Below are 19,383 nucleotides of genomic sequence, written 5' to 3'. Positions count from 1 at the left end.
CAATTCAACTCCAATTTCATGATTTACACCACAATTTAGCCCAATTTCATCAATTAACCAATTTTAACCATAATTTCAATTTTGACCCGCCACCACCGGAGACCGCCGGCCGCCGTCGTTGACCGGTGTTGACTTTATTTTTTTTTTTTTTGAAATTTTTTTTCCCCAGAAATTTTCTTTCGGCCTGTCAACTGTCGTTGACCGCCGAGTCTCCGGCGTTGACTTTTTTTTTATAATTATGTTTTTTCTTAAACAAAATATTTTAATTAATATTACTGTCTTGGCTGCTAAATCACTGTCTCCGGCAGTTATTTAACTGTCGGAGAAGAGTAATTTAATTGTTAATTGACTTTTTTTTTCTTCAAAAATATTTTAATTAATATTACTGTATTCATTGCTAAATTACTGTGTCCAGCAGTTATTTAACTGTCGGAGACAGTAATTTAACTGTTAATTGACTTTTTTATTCTTAAAAAAAATATGTTTAATTAATATTACTGTATTCGTTGCTAAATTACTGTCTACAGCAGTTATTTAACTGTCGGAGATTTAACTGTTAATTGACCTTTTTTTTTTTAAATATTTTTTTTTTAAAAAAATATTTTAATTAATATTACTGAATTGGCTGCTAAATTACTGTCTCCAACAGTAATTTAACTGTTTTAAACAATAATATTAACAATATTACTGTTCGGGAAAATAATATTCATAATATTACTGTCCCAAACAGTAATATTACTGTCTCAGACAGTAATTTAGTAGCCAAGACAGTAATATTAATTAAAATATTTTGTTTTCTAAGAAAAAAAAAAGTCAACGCCGGAGACCGGTGGTTGACCGACCGGAAAAAAATTTCAGGAATTTTTTTTTTCAAAAAAGAATAAATAAAAAGAAAATTAAAAAAAAAAGTCAACGCCGGAATCTGACCGGAAAAAAAAATTTGGGGGTTAATGTGATGTATTTGTTTAAATCCGGGGTCAATGTGTAATATTAAGGAAGTTAGAGCATAATGGGTGGATTAAGTGGGGGAGGATGTCACGGCCCGCCAGTTTCGGCTCAACCCTTTGCCAATTTCCCTTGGGTTGGGGGTTAAGAAGCCCAAAACTTAACCCAAATAGGGGTAGGCCCAAATGTGTAGAGATAGGTAGAGATTCTTTGAGATTTCTAGAAAGCTTTCTAGAATCCTCCCTTGTAGATGTTTTGTAGGAAAAGTGTTCTAGTGAACAACTCTTAGCCGTTAGATCAAGTAGATCTCCACTGTCCATTAAGGAGGTGGCCTAGTAGTATAAATAAGGGTAGAATCCTTACAAAGAGGCTGACTTAGCTATCGCGAGGGGCGAGAAGAAGCTAAGGCCGCATGGTTAGTTGCTAAGGGAATAAGTATGTGACAACCGGCCGCCACGGTCGTACTCCTACTCCTCCACCGACTTTGAATCGCTGCCACGGTCGTACTCCTACTCCTCCACCGGCTATCAATCGTCGTCACAGTCGTACTCCTACTCCTCCACTGGCTATCAATCGCCGCCACAATCGTACTCCTACTCCTCTATCGGCTATCAATCACCGCCACCGTACTCCACCGCCACAGCCACCGCAGCCACAATCACTGCAGCCGCTGCCACAACCACCGCAACCACCGCAGCCACCGCTTTCCCCTTATTCCATGGTTTTTTTTTTTTTTTTGTTTTAGAATGGTGTTGAAGAATGTGTCAAACAAAAAAGAAAAGCTCAGGAGAATCTGGCACAAATTAAACAAATACTACCAAATGAAGACGGAAATAAAAAAGTATGAGGTCGGATCGTCAATACGGCCAGAGCCCTTGAAGGTAAGTTGATTACAACTGACAGTCTCGAGTCATGGAGAGATGTTTGCATACTTTGCAATCGATTTGGAATCTTTGCGACCGTAAGGGTGAGGGTGGTAGATTCTGAAAGCAGACAAATGGCGGACCATATTTATATTCGGTTATTGAGTTGGTGGGTCCTTTCTTGTAATATAATACTAAATAACATTCTAATACAAAGTCATATTGTTTCAGTGCTATAGTGGCTGACAATTTATGAACGATTTTTTTCATTTCACTCAACTCTTTATCTTTGAACTCTATGATTAATTGGTCAAATTTCAAAATATTTCCAAAAAATTATTTATAATAATATTAAGAGAAAATTGTTTCTATTTCCATTTTAAATCGTCTTTGACTCTGAGTGTTGATAAGGAAGCATTCCATCAAAAATTTCAAAATATTTCCAAAAAATTATTTATAATAATATTAAGAGAAAATTGTTTCTATTTCCATTCCATCAAAAATTTTAAAATATTTCCAAAAAATTATTTTTAATAATATTAAGAGAAAATTGTTTCTATTTCCATTTTAGATGTCTACAGATGTCTATAAGTGTCTATGGGTGTCTGACGACTAGGGTTGAAAGGAGTTAGGGTTTCAAGATGTCTATGGGTTACTACGGATTACTACGGTTTCTACGGGTTTCTGTAGATGTCTACGGCAAAAAAATATAAAAAAATCATAATTTTCAATTTATCTAGAAAAAAAGGGGGAAAAAATAGATTTTATATAATGAAAATTACGAAAAATGAAAATAAAAAGAAAAAAAAAAGAAAAAAGAAAAAAAAACCACAATTTTTAATTTTATGTAGAAAAGGGGAAAATAGATTTTTATATAATGAAAAAATATGGAGAAAAAAAACGTGTTTCACGAAAAATTAAAAAAAAAATGGTAGATGCAAACTTAAAAATGTTAAATAATACCATAGTTCATCATAGTATATTTATAATCTGCTGTAATTTTGAATTTGTGAGTAGAGGGGCATTTTTGAAATAAATTTAATAAAGGATGTGAAACAAATTTTAATTAAACTTGTCATTTAGTTCTAGTACGATTTGTCACCAGAGACTTATATCTTAAGACGCCTTATATCAATATGGAATAATTAATTAATTAATTCTCTAAAACATGAATATTTTTTTATAATAAAGGGGGAAATGATTCCAAAAAAAAGCAGGTATTAAGTACTTTTGCAACGTAAACGTGAATAACTCTTTTTTCCTCCTTTGATTCTAATTTTCGCTTTAAACCGATGCTAAACAAAAGTCCCAGCAACTTTATTAAATAAAGCCACGTGGCTATTAAAATACTGCATTATATTTAATTTATGTATTTTTATATTTAACTCGAATAATCAAGAGGAATAAATAATAATACAATTAAATTAAAATGTAAAGTTAACGTTAAGCTACCAACTGAACCCACTTAGCAACACTCGGCACTCCTAGGTTAACAGCAAACACCATATAATACCCCGGTGGGGCCACCTTCCCACTCGGCGGAGCCGTACACTTTATGCTATACCTCCCACCACTGTCCACCGCCGCCGGTGTTTCTACCAACAGCTTTACCAGTTTCTGTCCTTGTGAAAACGAGTGTGTGGCAAACGGCGCACTCGCCAAATTCACCTCCACTATCCCCACCACCTGAAGCTCCACCGTCATCACCGCCTCGAACACCTCCCCGTACCCGATCCTCTCCGGCAACTCCACTAGAGTCGGCCGAATATTCGCCTTATCCGCGGCCACATACTCCGGCGAAAACGCCTCGATCCTCAGTTCAGTAGGGAACTCATAATTGAACTTGTAGAAGAAATGCAGATTACTCCCGGCCGAATATTTAACTGTTAATTGTCTTTTTTATTCTTAAAAAGATATTTTTAATTCATATTAGTGTATTCGTTGCTAAATTACTATCTTCAGCAGTTATTAATATTAACTGTCGGAGACAGTAATTTAATTGTTAATTCACTTTTTTTTTGTCTTAAAAAAATTATTTTAATTAATATTATTGTATTGACTGTTAAATTACTGTTCGGAAAAATAATATTCATAATATTACTGTCCCAAACAGTAATATTACTGTCTGAGATAGTAATTTAGTAGTCAAGACAGTAATATTAGTTAAAATATTTTTTCTAAGAAAAAAAACAATTCGAAAAAAAAAGTCAACGCCGGAGACCGGCGGTCAACGGTGGTTGACCGGCCGGAAAAAATTTCAGGAAAAAAAAAAGTTTTCAAAAAAAAAAAAAAAGTCAACGCTTGAATCTGACCGGAAAAAAAAAATTATTTTCTGAAAAAAAAAAAGTTTGGGGATTAATGTGATATATATTTGTTTAAATCCAGGTCAATGTGTAATATTAAGGAAGTTAGAGCATAATGGATGAAATCGATAAGAATTATAATATGGACGGTATTTTAGACTAATGACATGCATGGGGATGGGTTTATTGAGACACTGTTTTTTTTGTGGATCAATGTGCATTTAAGTCTCATGTGATGGACATTTTTGCCATTCACCCTTTTAAATAACCATAAAACCCGATTTTTCTGATAAACTATCCTCAAATCGATATTAATCAAGTTTTTACGTTTTCAAGACCAGAAAAAAAAAATTATATATACATAGAGATTTTTTTTCCCTGTGGAACTTTGTAGAAGTTGTAAAGAAAAAAATAAATTTGTTGAGATATTTTTGAGATGTTTTTTTAGTGGAAATTTGTCGAAAAAATAGAGAATTTAATTTTATTCTGTTGAGATTTTTACGTAAAGAAAATAAAACTCAATTTTGTCGAGGTTTTTCTTTTTTCACGTGGTCCTATTTTTTAGGAGAAATTTATTTATTTGAGTTGTGTTTTTATGTCTGGATAGATGAGTTATCAAAATAGAACTCTATTTTAATAATCCATTGGAAAATAGAATTTATAAATCAAGGGAGTCAAATGAAGGTTAAGGGGTTGATAACCCGTTGAAGTTGCTCTAAGAAAGTGAGGATTATGGGTGGATTTAATAATAATAATAATAATAATAATAATAATAATAATAATAATAATAATAATAATAATAATAATAATAATAATAAATTGTTTCACTTCTATTCAAAGAGTGTCTCATCTTAAGTTAGTAAATAAACGGCATTGATGAAAAGTCCAACTAAATTATCACACGATCTATTAGGATATAGATTTATACTAAGGTGTCTAAATTTCTAAATAATCAATGGACGTGGATTAAAAATATTTTAATGGTGAGATTAGAATCCCAACATGTCGATCTAAGTTCAATCAACTGCATGATCTGACTCATACTCCCTTCACAATACTGAAAAGTACATAAATTGGTGATCGTGGCCCTACATTTATTATTTTCCAAATAATTCAAAATGGTTTCGTCCAATCGCCGCCACCGTCTTACTCCTTCTCCTCCACCGGCTATTAATCGCCGCCGCCATCGTACTCCTTCTCCCCCATCGTGTCAAGGACTTGTTTCCTTAAACGAACCGCACGGCCTTAACTTCTTTTCGCCTCTCGCGATAGCTAAGTCAGCTTCTCCCGAAAGTGTTTCGAATGCTATTTTTATTGCTTCAGTGCTTGGATGTTGGTTGGATTTGTTGGATGATTTACAAATGAGGATCCTACCCCTATTTATACTAGCACACCTCCTTAATGGACGGTGGAGATCTATTTGATCTAACAGTTAGGAGTTAGTTGTTCACTAGAACACTCTAAAATATTCCTAAAAAATATCTATAAGGGAGGATTCTAGAAAGATTTCTAGAATTCTCCAAGAATCTCTACATATATCTATACATTTGGGTCAACTTGGGCCTAGCCCTATTGGGGTTAAGTTTTGGGCCCTTAACCTCCCAACCCATGGGAAACCGGCAAAGGGTTGGGCCAAACTAGCGGGCCGTGACATCCTCCCCAGCCTAATCCGGCGACGTCCTCGTTGCCTCGAACAAGTGGAGACGATCTTGAAATTGCCACAGGTTTTCCTTAGTTCCCACGTTGCCTCGAACTCGGGTAATCCCTTCCGTTTGATGAGGTATTATATACTCGGTGGAACGCCCCTACGTCGCTTCAGTTGCACTTCCTCGATCTCTTTATCATATGACTTGGTCATGATGGGTGGTGCTCAGTATGACTTTCCTCGGCTTGGGTCTTCCTTGTCTTCGTGATAAGGCTTCAACATACTCACTCGGAAGACCGGGTTGATTTTAAAAAAACTTGGAAGTTCTAGGCGATACGAAACTTTACCAACTTTGGCGATCACCAGGAATGGTCCTTCGTACCTCCGCACAAGACCCTTGTGCATGCTCCGCATCGCCTTGAACTGTTGGGGAAATAGTTTCACCATCACTTGGGCCCCAACGTTGAATTCCCGTGGTCGTCGTTTGTCGTCCGCCCATTTCTTCATTCGTCGCCTAGCTTTTTCAAGGCATGCCCGGGCTAAGTCGGCTTGTTCCTCCCACGACTTAGTCATCTTCGATGCTCCGGGACTCCTTCCATCGGTTGCCGTGGCCAAAGTGTGTGGCGTATGTGGTTGTTGTCCCGTTGCAAGCTCGAATGGACTCCTCCCCGTGGCTTCACTCCGCTGCAAGTTGAAAGAAAATTGAGCCACGTCGAGGAGCTTTGCCCAATCTTTTTGATTGGCTCCAACTAGAGTAGTGCGTTAACCCACTTCGTTTGCACGTCGGCTTGGGGGTGAAAACTTGTCGAGAAGCAAAACTCGGACCCCAAAAGTTTGAAAAGCTCCGTCCATAGTCGTCCTGTGAAGCGTGGGTCTCGATCACTTCTAATGCTCCTCGGTAATCCCTAATACTTAACGACGTTCTTGAAAAAGAACCGGGCTGCCTCCTCCGCGGTGCAATCCCTCGGGCAAGCTATGAACGTCCCATACTTTGAAAAACGATCTATCACGACCATGATAGACCCGGATCTCTCGGACGTCGGCAAGGCGCTAATAAAGTCCATCGAGATCGACTCCCATGGTCGCTCGGGGATTGGGAGTGGTTAAAGTAACCCTGCCGGCTATTTATTCTCCATCTTGTCTTGTTGGCACACAAGACAAGTCTTCACATATACATCGACACTGTCCCGCATGTGAGGCCAAAAGTAGGCTGTCTCGAGCAACGCTATTGTCCGCCTTTGGCCCGGATTCTCCGTCCACTTGGTGTCGTGGCATTCCTTTATGAGATCCTTCCTCAAGCTGCCCCACTTCGGAACGAAGAGTCGTTGTTCCTTCGTGTAGAGTAGGCCGTCCTCTACCCAAAATTGTCTCGTCTTGCCCTCCTTGACGAGTCTAATTAGATCATTGGCCATGAGATCATGTTCGAGCCCATCTCGGATCATGTCGGCCAACTTCCCCCTTGTCAAGCTAATGGCTGCGAGTTCGGCCTTTCTACTCAGTGCGTCGTCCACAACGTTTGCCATCCCCGGTTTGTACTCCAAGACGTAGTTGAACTCCGCCAGAAAGTCTTGCCACTGTACTTTCTTTGGCGAGAGTTTCTTCTGCGTTGGAATTAGCTTGTGGCAACGTTGTCCGTCTTGACCACGAACGGTGCTCCTAATAAGTAGTGTCACCACAACCTAAGGCAATGGATAACGGCGGTCATCTCCTTCTCTTGGACCGTGTAGCGCCGTTCCGTCTCGTTGAGCTTTCGGCTCTCGAACGCGATCGGATGCCCCTCTTGCATCAAGACCCCTCCAATTGCAAAGTCAGAAGCGTCCGTGTGTAACTCGAACGACTTCCCAAAGTACGGTAAGGCGAGGAGCGGCTCTTGGCTCACCGCTGCCTTTAAGTCCTCAAATGCCCGTTGGCATGAGTCGGACCACTCCCACGCCTTGTTCTTCTTGGGCAGGTCGGTTAAAGCTGCCGTTCGTGCCGAGTACTCTTTTATGAACCGCCGGTAGTAATTAATTAGACCAAGGAATGAACGTAGTTCGGTTACCTTTGTCGGTGGCTCCCACTCGGTAATAGCCTTGATTTTCGCTCCACCCATTTGGAGTCACCCGTGTCCGATCATATGCCCCAAGAATTGGACCTCCTCCTTGGCAAACTCGCACTTCTCCTTCTTCACGAAGAGTTCGTTCTCCCGAAGTACTTGGAAGACGGTGCGAAAGTGGACGGCATGTTCCTCCATAGTATCACAGTATCACTATAGATGACGATGTCGTCCAAGTAGACCACTACGAACCAATCCAAGTATGGATGGAAGATCTTGTTCATGAGAGTGCAAAATGTTGTCAGGGCATTGGTTAACCCGAATGGCATGACAAGCCACTCATAAGAACCGTATCGAGTGATGCACGTTGTCTTTGGCTCGTCCCCTTCAGCAATGCGGACTTGGTAATAGCCCTTTTGTAAATCCATCTTCGTGTATATTTTGGCTTTACCAAGTCTATCGAACATATTGGCTATCAAGGGAATTGGGTACTTGTTCTTGACGATTACTTTGTTTAACGCCCGGTAGTCCACACGCATCCTCAAGGAGCCGTCGTGCTTCTTTTGAATAAGACCGGTGCGCCGTAAGGTGCCTTCGATGGTTGGATCTTCCCCGTCTCGACCAACTCGTTGAGCTGTTTTCGGAGTTCCTCAAGCTCCGGTAATGATATGCGGTAGGGAGCATGGCGGGCGGCTTGGCTCCCGACTCCAACCCCATTGAATAGAAAACTGGAAAAGACTAAATTACCCCTATCAAGTCCAAAATTCTTGTTTTAATTTAAAAATCATTATTCTATAAAATGAAAAGTTTAATGTATTTTTTTGTAAAATGAGAAATATAATATATTATTGTGTTATTTTTTTTTTATTTTACAGCACATAAGGTATAAAATACTAGTTATTGTACAATTGCACTTATTCGATTTTAAAAATCAATTTAAAAATCTTTAACATTATCATTAATTATGATTATTATATTACTATTTTTTATATAATATATTATATTATAGTTGTTATCGAACTTTAATTTTTTTTAAGAAACACATTCTTTATTTTTTTTATTCTTTCGGAAAAATCTAAAATAAATGTTCTCTAAAGTAATGAAAATTAAATCTAAAAAAAAATATATGTGCGATAAAATAGAAAAAACACAATAATATATTATATTTCTCATTTTACAAAAAATACATTAAGCTTTTCATTTTATAGAATAATTATTTCTAAATTAGAACAAAAACTTTTGACTTGATAGGGGTAATTTAGTTTTTTCTAGTTTTCTATTCAAGGGAGTTATGTGCTAATTTCATACCATAAGGGGGTCATGTGCAATATTTCAAAACCACAAGGGGAGTATGAGCCTAATTTCATACCACAAGGGGGTCATGTGCAAAATGAACCACAAGAAAAATATGTGCTTAAATTCATAACATAATGGGGTCATGTGCAAAATGTCCAAACATTAAGGGGTTAAGTGTTATTTACCCCTTTATTAAATAAAGCCACGTGGCTATTAAAATACGGCATTATATTTTTTTGAGTAATATACGGCATTATATTTAATTTATGTATTTTTATATTTAACTCGAATAATCAAGAGGAATAGAAATAATACAATTAAATTAAAATGTAAAGTGAACGTTAAGCTACCAACTGGACCCACTTAGCAACACTCGGCACTCCTAGGTTAACAGCAAACACCATATAATACCCCGGTGGGGCCACCTTCCCACTCGGCGGAGCCGTACACTTTATGCTATACCTCCGACCACCGTCCACCGCCGCCGGTGTTTCTACCAACAGCTTCACCAGTCTCTGCCCTTGAGAAAACGAGTGTGTGGCAAACGGCGCACTAGCCAAATTCACCTCCACTATCCCCACCACCGGAAGCTCCACCGTCATCACCGCCTCGAACACCTCTCCGTACCCAATCCTCTCTGGCAAATCCACCAGAGTCGGCCGAATATTCGCCTTATCCGCCGCGAGATACTCCGGCGAAAACGCCTCGATCCTCAATTCAGTCGGGAACTCAGAATTGAAATTGTAGAAGAAATGCGGATTGCTCCCGGCGATCAGAACCCTCCCGTCCGGCAACAAATTCGCCGTCGAATGGTACATCCTAGGAACAGATCCAGGATTCAGAGTCATAAACCGGAGCCCAACCGGCTGATCCGGTCTATACAGAACCGGATACAAACACGGTTCAGAAGCCAACTCGAAACCCTGCGTCCCAGCTTGAGCTCCATTCACAATCAGCACATCACCGGTGGGTAAAATTACCATATCACCCATGATCCGCCCAAACGGCATATCCTCCATCTCCCACACCGGGTCGGGTCGGGTCGCCTCGATCCGCCCGCAACTCCCACGGGCCGGACTATCCGTCTTCTTCTGCAAATACGCCCCGTACTCTGCTCCACCGCATATGACGATCGTCGCCGACGAATAATCGCCGATCAAAGCAAGCATCGCCGACGACCCCGCCGACGGGTAATTTCTCGGACCGCCCTCGAGAATTGGATATTTTTTGGTTACGGAATTTGAATTATGATCATATGATACGGCTTTATTGTTGGCGAAAATGAAGAGTTCTCCGTTTGGGAGAAGATGAACGTAGGCGTAGAGATTATCCATTTGATTATCTCGAACTTCGATTAGAAATGGGAAATTCGCCGCACCGATTTCGGTTTTCGGCGGGTAGAATTCCACAGTGTTGGATGATTTTCCACCGATTATAATTATCGATCCGTCTGGTAGAATTTGATTAGTGGCGTACCATCTTCCTTGGTACAGTTCGGTCTCCTGCAGTTCCTCCCAATCACAGAGCGAACCCGGTTCGCAGGGGGTGAACTTCCGGATTTTTTTGAAACCGTCCATATCGCCGCCGGTTTGGATGAGGCTGCCGTCGGGGAGGAACTGGCCGGAGGAGCACCACGTGTCGGTTACAATGGATAATGGGCGGATGGTGTTGGTTTGTAAATCGAGGAGAACTGAATGTGCGGTGCAGTCTTTGGTCGGCGGGTCGGCCGGGTTGAGTTGGCAGAGGTTTCCGGGTAGGAGTTTTCTTGAGGGGCCTATGTGGGTCCTGTCGAGGAGGACAACGGTGTTGAAACGTGTCACCGCCGTGTGCATTGAAGCTATGCCGGCGTCGGGGATGAGAAGCTCCCACGCGCCGGGGAGGTCTGTGACGGCGGCGCGTGTGACATAGCAGAAAAGGATGAAGTGTAAGAGCTTGGATGTAGTCATGAGTTTTAGTGAGAGAAAATGAAACAGAAGTCAGAGTTTCAGTGAATGGTGTCAGTGAAGATGGGATGTTGATGAAAAAGCAAAGACTAATGACGTGCTAGATGCCAAAAGGTAGTTCGACTTCCTCACGTCAAATTACGAAAATCCCAACCTCAATTATCTATTATCTTATGAAAATATAATTTCAGTTTAGAGATGTCAAATTGATAAAATCGAACTAAAATTTCGATACGATAACATTTAATACGATTTTTTGGACCAAATATATGCTTTAGCTCGATAAATAACCGAATTATATAAATTTTATGAAAAAATATTTAATAGTAAGGGTGACTGTAATAACCCAAATAAGAAGGGTTTTTTTATAATTTGGTCATAACTCATGGGCGACTTTTAGATTTTTGTTACGCACAAAAAACTCGGTCAAAATTCCTTTTAATAGTGATGAAGGAATATCTTTTGTGACTAATGAAGAGTGTCATGTAAGATTTGTGTAGTATTGGCAATAACAGCTGGAAGTTTAATTAGGAAATTATCAGAGATCATTATAGTTGTATATTAGTGTAATACTGTTGTTAATTGCATCGCAAAATGACTAATTTTCGTATTATTGGGTTGATAATATAAATGTGATGATGAGGCAAATAAATTGACTAGTTCTTAGGTGAGGGACCAATTGGACTTTGCTACCGTTGGTGTTGGATTATTCACCTTTTTCTTATCTTTTTCTTTTCAATTTTTTTTGGCTCTATAAACTTTTTTTTTTCTATTTAATACTTTATATAAAAATTCTATATAAAAAAAATCTTATCTCCATATAAAACTTCAATATTTATTTATTTTTATTCTCCGCAATTTCTCGATACATGCTCCGAATTGCGCGTGAAGCAACAAATTTAGGGAGGCTACAACAGTTGTGGAAATCGAGTAAGCTTGTGACATTGCATAAATTAATTATGATAAATCTCAAAGTTATATATATAATTAATTCAAGATTCAAATCTATAACAACACACTAATATGCAAATACATATCACATCAAATAATTAATCCTAGGTTAGGCCTTACAAATCTAGAAAACAAGTACGAAGTAATAATCAAAATGCATGCAAATTAAATACAATATAAGCTAAGCAATTGTTTCATAGCAATCAGAAACAGCCAGAGTGGTCTTCTTCACATTCTTGTAAGAATACCTACTCGCAACAAAAGCGTACACCACGAGATTCACCCCGGTTATTCCCGCCAAAAGCCAGTAAAAATAATCGAGCCTGCTACTGTTCAAATCCTTACCGAACCAGCTCCTGCCACCTTTCTCGGTCAAACGGTCAACCACAGTTATCAAAAGACTGCTCAGGAAATTCGCCACCCCGATAACACTCAGATACAACGCAATACCTAAACTCCTCATCGAATCCGGGACTTGATCGTAGAAATACTCTTGCAAACCCACAAGGGTAAATCCGTCACCGATTCCGATTATCAGAAACTGCGGGGCTAGCCAGAAGACACTCATCGAAAGCGAGCCCTTGATTGGATTTTCTCTTACGAGATTCAGTCTTTTTTTCTCGACTAAAGCTGCTACAACCATAGTTATAACCGAGAAGACCATTCCGATTCCGATTCTTTGGAGAATATTGATGCCTCGTTCGTTTTTCGTGACTCGTCTTAGAAAGGGTATGAGGGCTCTATCGTAGACAGTGACGGAAAATATCATTCCAATGGCGGCTAGTGCGTAGATCGAGGCCGGTGGGATTGTGAATTCGTCGGTGATTTTTCGATCGAGGGTTGTGCCTTGTTTGATGAAGAATGTGGCTGCTTGCGCTACGCAGATACCGAATGGTAGTGTGGTTAGCCATATCGGGATCATGTTTATAATTAGCTTCATTTCTTCCACTTTTGTCACCGTTGAAAGTCTCCATGGATTTTGTTTCTCCGCCGAAGTTTGTCCGTTTTCGATAATCGCAGCTTTGTCAAGAAACCTGATAAAGAGAGTGTCAATTCCTAGCTAGCTGCGGAATTTTGTACTAAATATTTAGGGCAAATTACGGCCAGCCCCTGAGGTATGACAAAATTACGAAAAACCCCTCCTATTTTGGTAATTACAGCCACCACCTTAATTATGTATTATCTTACGAAAATACCCCTCAAAAGGTAAATTTAGGGATGTTAAATCGGTAAAACCGAACAGACATTTCGGTACGCCAACATTTCATACCGTTTACCGAACTGAATATACGATTTGATTCAGTAAATAACCGAATTACATAAATTTTATGTAAAAATATTTAAAAGGAGGGGGTGGTTGTAATTACTTAAACAAGAGGTTTTTTTTCGTAATTTTGTCATAGCTCAGGGGGTGGTCGTAATTTTCCCAAATATTTATGTGAAATGTGTATATATAAATCTTGAATTATTGCATTCAGCATCCACATGTTATTAGCCAACCCACTAAATGATGAACTTTTAGGGGTTTTTCATAATAAAACTGAATTAGGAGGAGCGTTTTGCTAATATTTATGATAAGGGTTTTTTTTTTTTAGACAAATTAGAATAAATACAGGGTGCTGAATGCAAATAACCATATAAATCTTACTTGAGCTTCTCCGTGTGGAAAAGGGGCCTCCCCCGAGTCTTGTCCGATCTAAAAACCTCGTACAGCTGGTCGGGCTCCGACGGAGACGTGAGATTTCTCTTTGCGAAAGCAGCAGCAAGAACCTGCAGTAACGGCGTTAACGGACTCCCCGTCGGCTTACGAAACCGATAAAACGGCCGTCCAATGCAGAAGACGAGTACAGTGAAAGACATGACAGCTGTAAGGGCGATATATGCAGCAGCCCAGCTAACGTGGTCCTGGATGTAGACGATCACAGTCACCCCCAACAGAAGACCACAGCAGAGGCCCAAGTTCCACCAGTTGAAAAACGACATCTTGTTTTTCCTCTCCTGTGGGTGGTCGTCATCGAACTGGTCGGCGCCGAAGCTTTCCAGTGATGGCTTGTGCCCGCCGGTGCCGACGGAGATCAGGTATATCGCCACGAAGAAGACGATGACGTGGACGTCTCGAGCTTCGGCGCAGGTTTCTCCGGTGGTGCATGGTTTCAGCGATGGGACTACTCTTGACATTGTTAACAGAAGCAACCCCTGTTTTATTTTTTAGAAATAGTATTATTAGTGTTTATTGCATTTAGCACCCTGTATTTTAGTCTAATTCGTAACAAACTCCCAATATTATAAATATTGTAACAAAACCCCATATGATGCGTGTTTTTAGCAAATTGCCCCCAAAAATAGGATAAATTACACCTATACCCCTGAGGTATGCTAAAATAATTTTAAGGTCCATGTGTTATTGGTAATTACAACCACACTCCTGAAACAATTACCGGAGCCAAGATTTCATGTTCTGAATATCGATATGCACTATAGTTGTTTCCCACGGGACCGTTAATGCTATCATAGACGAAAATTTATAAATTTTATATAAAATAATAAGGATTTAAGAAATGTTAGGAGAGCCATGTCACCCATTAGTTCTATGTTGTATCCACCATTGCTTGAAACTAATAGTCCGTTCGAACCTTATATCGATTGTATACGCTCTAACAATGTTTCAAGGAGTGATTGTGATTACTGATACTATAGGGATCTTAAAGTTATTTTAGCATACCTCAAGGGGTGTAGGTGTAATTTATAATATGTGTAGTATTTGATATAGTATAGGGGTATAAAGGTAATAAAATTCAATAAAGATAAGTGCTAACTATATTTTTTTTTTGTTTATTTACCAGGAGATAGATGACGGAGGAGGCAAGAACGGCGGTGAATCGGCCGAGATAAGCGTCGGCTAAAAATCCTCCGACGAGGGGCATCATGGTGGTGACGCCGGACCAATAGTTGACGCTTTTTGCTGCTGTTTTTAGGTCTTGGTGTAGCACTTTTGTTAGGTATATTATTAAGCTTGTTGCTATTCCAAAGTAACTCAATCTCTCGCTGAATTCAATTGCTTCATTGAACAAAGTAAGAAAAAAAGGGGGTTATTCTTGTTATAATTTTTGAAACAAGGGCATGTATGTAAATATGTAATTGACAAAATTCCAGAAAGTTCTGTTACAATATGAATATATAATCCAGTGTCAATTCATGAATAGTAGTGGACTTATATCTAATATATATACCTCGTATATCAAGTGAAGTACTGTCAATAATGAAACGAAAAGAAAGTGTCGTGCTTGTTGTTTCATGCGAGTGCATAAACGAAAAAAACAACGGGTAATTTTTTTTTTTTGAATTACCGATGATGAAAAACGAAGCCCTCCATGCACCGGTGGAACTCCGTAGAGGAATCCTTCCTCGGTGATCGAGAGAAGAATCGTAAACCCATTTCTCGTCGGCTTCACGCGGTTCTTGTTTCTTCTTGCTTTGCTCAATCTCCATACTAAAACAAGTTGATAGTAAGATACTAAATTTGATTGAGATTTGTTTGTGGGTTTCACATCTTTAGTTGGTTCTTCTTTATATAGGCCAGAATATCTTGACTCAAAAAGAAAAAATAATTGTAGTAAAAATAATTATAATAAATAAATAATAGGAATTGTCAATGATTGTGAGTGAAGAAACTAAAATTTGATTCCCACCATATATTACAAGTTTATAATGTTGGTCCTAACTCTAGAATAGGATTTCATTCCCTAAGTTAAAATCCTACTTTATCATTTATTTTTTTGTCAAATCTAAACCGAATAAAGTGGCTTTTTGTTATAAGGACTTATTACAAGATATGTGATGCTTGCCCAAATACTTTTGCACGTGGCCAGGTTCACACGATTACGTACCTTTGTTAAGACCTAAGAGTGTTTAATTTGGATTAATTAATAATCAGGTTTAATATTCATTAATCATGGATTAAGAGAATTAGGGTTATCGGTGGGTCTTAGTGTGTGAATGATATATATATATATTATTCCATAATCCATTACACATAGTGGAGAAAGAAAAATGACAGTGCAGACATCCGGACTACATTGCAATATAAATATATAATGGTCAATTAGTTTATTGGTTAACTAATGCAAGTGATTAACATGCAGCTAATTAATTTCATTGAGCCTTGTGGCTAATTCATATAAAATAATATTAGTTTATCGAGCTCCTCATCAGTCATCACTAGTGTATATATCAAAGATAAGAGATTACAGGAAATATAATTATATTCCCAAATTATGTGCTTGGTACAGTCACATTAATTGGTCGATTAATCGCAGCCTCCGAGGCGGAGTTAGTCTAAAACCTTTACGATTTGGTGTAAATGTTTGAAAATCAACTTTTGCCTGCGAGGCAGTTTGAGGCGGGTCAAACTTTGTTGGCGAAAATCGGTCCAAAATCAAATTTTTAAATCAAAAAGAAAAAAGATTAGACTTTTAATAAAAAAATGAGTTTACACTTTGTTTTATGTTGTTTATGCTAATATTTATTTTTAAAAGGCCTAATGATATATGCAATGTTCAAGTATAATTTTGGATGCACAAGGCGGTGCCTAACCGCCTCGGACCCGACTCCCACCTTTTATAACCTTGAGTAAGTAGAATTTCGATAAATTAGTACTCGTAAATTAAATAACATATTTTTTCCGATCCTTACTTGGTGATAACATGCAAAATAATTATCTCGATAATTTAATGTTTCGCTACTAATAGAAATTTGTTAGACTCAACTGTTTTTTATATTAATTATTTTCCCTAGTGTCCAAAATTATTGAGCCATATCAAAATAGTGGAAAAAAGTACTGCAAACTAAACATAAAGTTTGAGCCCCCAAATTCAATTTAATTGAGCAAGAATATAATGGCATCAAGGAATAATTATAAACGTGACAATTGTGATTTCCTTAGATTCCTAATTTGGCATTTCATGTAAAACTGCTGCACACTGTGTTCAACATCCAAATAATATATTTTTTGTATTATTACTTGATATATATATATATATATATATATATATATATATATATATATATATATATATATATATATATATATATATATATATATATATATATATATATATATATATATATATATATATATATATATATATATATATATATATATATATATATATATATATATATATATATATATATATATATTGTAAAGAAATAATTATGTAAATTTCTGTTAAAGCTCCATATAGTTTGCATCTCTATCCCAGATACTAGTGGACAATCTTCTGTCCATGAAACCTACATATATAGTATATATCCCTAATTTCTTTTTTAAAGTAATAATCAAATATGCTTCCTAATCCATCAATAAATAGATATACAAATACAAAAGAATGATGCGCATTTTAGTGTGATACAAAGATAGAAGATAACGTGGGGTGGGGTCCCAGAAAACGGACATTCATATTTTAATTTCAATTTCAATCTCTAAATGCTATTTTTAGTATTTAAATACTAGATTAATCACAATTCACAAACTCTCTTATTATTTGCAACTATACGTAATAATTAATTTTGTACACAATAAATATTGCAGGTCCGCCGACCTTATTTATTGTCTTTCAATTTTTTTTGATTAAATTCTTCGGTCAATTCGGATGGGAATTGTTGAAATAGGTCAATTCAAAATCTCAATCATTTCCTTGGTCACTATTATATTTTTTCACACACACCAAAAAAGAAGTTGGAAATGTGGACCAATTAACGGGTGCAATTTTATTAAGTCCACGTGTTTAATATTCTATAACCCATTTTCTACAAGTGGGGATGATTTATTTAATTTTTATTTATTTATATTTAATAAATTACAAAATCAAACCATGAAATAAAATTCAACTCCACAATCAAATCCGACTGCCTCCTTTTCTTGGTGGCTCTCATCCACAATAATAAATTAATAATCAAATCAACATAACTAAAAAAAGATAATGTGGAAATGAGTATTGCAATCTAAATCTAGATTTAGTAAGATTATATATGTGCATTAATTAATTAGAATGAGATGGTTGTTTGTTGATTTGTACACCATATATAGATTTTTTAAGTCAAATTTTCTACACTAATATATATATTATATATATATATATAGATTTTAACATCAAAGTAGTGAGAAAAGACGAGACACAGAAATCTGCATGCAAATATTGCCAGAAACTTGGATTCTTCCTTGCAATAATTCGCGGGTTCATACAGCTAGCAAGAATATATGCAACAAATAAAACGTGACAAATTAATCTTACGACATAAAAAAACCCGCCAAATATATCTTCATCTTTAGTCCCATCTGAATTATTTGCCCTTTTATATTTTCACCCTAATTTAAACCGATTGATTTTAACCCGAAAAAGTTGTTTACCTCCACTTGTCAAATCAATTTTGTGATGGAGCAACTTTTAAACTTTAGCGGCAAAAACAGAGCAAGCTTTTGAAATAGCAGAAATGGTGGTGGGATAATAATTAAAATAAATTAGATACATGCTGTTTTTAACTGTTGGTGTTTAAAATGTGAATTGATGATTAAAATTTAATGGTGTCTGCTTTAAATACTTTATCAAATAATCCACCATTGTCTAATCGCATAAAGAGAAACTGTCTCCTTGATACATATAAATATTAAATATATATTTCATCTTTTCTGCATAATAAATGATCATGAAACATGAATTCTTACAATTAATGGCAGAAAAACAAATATTATATATATTATTCAAAGTCTCTATTTACCAGTAAAACAAATAGATACACATTTGTCCCACTAATTGTAGTAATAATTACAATAATCTAACCACCACAATTTGTTGGTGTAATGGGAGATCAGTTAGTTGAAGGTTCCAGATGTTAGATCTCTCATATAATATATAAAATATAATATATAATATATGGATGTGTAGAGAAGGAAAAAAAAAACCAAGTGTAATGGCATCCCTACATGGTAGCAGTAATGGTGGCATATCGAAGAAGATAACCGATTTTTTCTGTCCATAATTCACTCACTGCACTAAGCTAAAGTGTGAGAAACTGGACACCACACGAATTCATCATCACGACACTGTAAATGTAGTAACGACCTTTTCGAGTAACGGATCACTGTAAGCAGACAGAGAAAAGGTGGGTCAAGATAGGGTATTGACCACACCCCTTTGCAAGAGGGAAAAGTTTTCTTGCACAATTTAGAGTATGAGATCGAAGATGACCGAACATTTCGACAGAAACATTTATTTATTGTGGCAATCATGAAAATATACATAATGAGAGTTGAATTGCATTTTTTTAAGGGTAAATGGCACTTTACCCCCCAAACGATAGTGTCTTTTGCACGTTACCCCCTGTACTAATTTGTTTTTTTACG

At 37.2% G+C, this 19,383-nt stretch overlaps 2 protein-coding genes across 2 annotated transcripts; both read right to left on the bottom strand.

The window, feature by feature from the left end:
- Positions 1–9,241: 9,241 nt before the first annotated feature.
- Positions 9,242–11,583, bottom strand: LOC105952999 (glyoxal oxidase-related protein). The gene has a single exon (XM_012976610.2). The coding sequence runs from the start codon at positions 11,031–11,033 to the stop codon at positions 9,429–9,431; it is 1,605 nt and encodes a 534-aa protein (XP_012832064.2). The 5' UTR covers positions 11,034–11,583; the 3' UTR covers positions 9,242–9,428.
- Positions 11,584–11,991: 408 nt separating this feature from the next.
- LOC105952997 (protein NRT1/ PTR FAMILY 5.6) lies at positions 11,992–15,562 on the bottom strand. The gene is made up of 4 exons (XM_012976609.2): positions 15,329–15,562; positions 14,822–15,039; positions 13,630–14,177; positions 11,992–13,015 (listed from the first exon to the last, which is right to left on the bottom strand). The coding sequence occupies exons 1-4, from the start codon at positions 15,468–15,470 to the stop codon at positions 12,163–12,165; spliced, it is 1,761 nt and encodes a 586-aa protein (XP_012832063.2). The 5' UTR covers positions 15,471–15,562; the 3' UTR covers positions 11,992–12,162.
- Between the last annotated feature and the right edge of the window lie 3,821 nt (positions 15,563–19,383).

Source organism: Erythranthe guttata, chromosome 10 (genome assembly GCF_056151865.1).
Source record: "Erythranthe guttata isolate IM_541 chromosome 10, IM_541, whole genome shotgun sequence".
In the NCBI taxonomy this organism is placed as follows: domain Eukaryota; kingdom Viridiplantae; phylum Streptophyta; class Magnoliopsida; order Lamiales; family Phrymaceae; genus Erythranthe; species Erythranthe guttata.
Note: the sequence above shows the minus strand (reverse complement) of the source record. Positions and strands in the feature narration are given on the sequence as shown.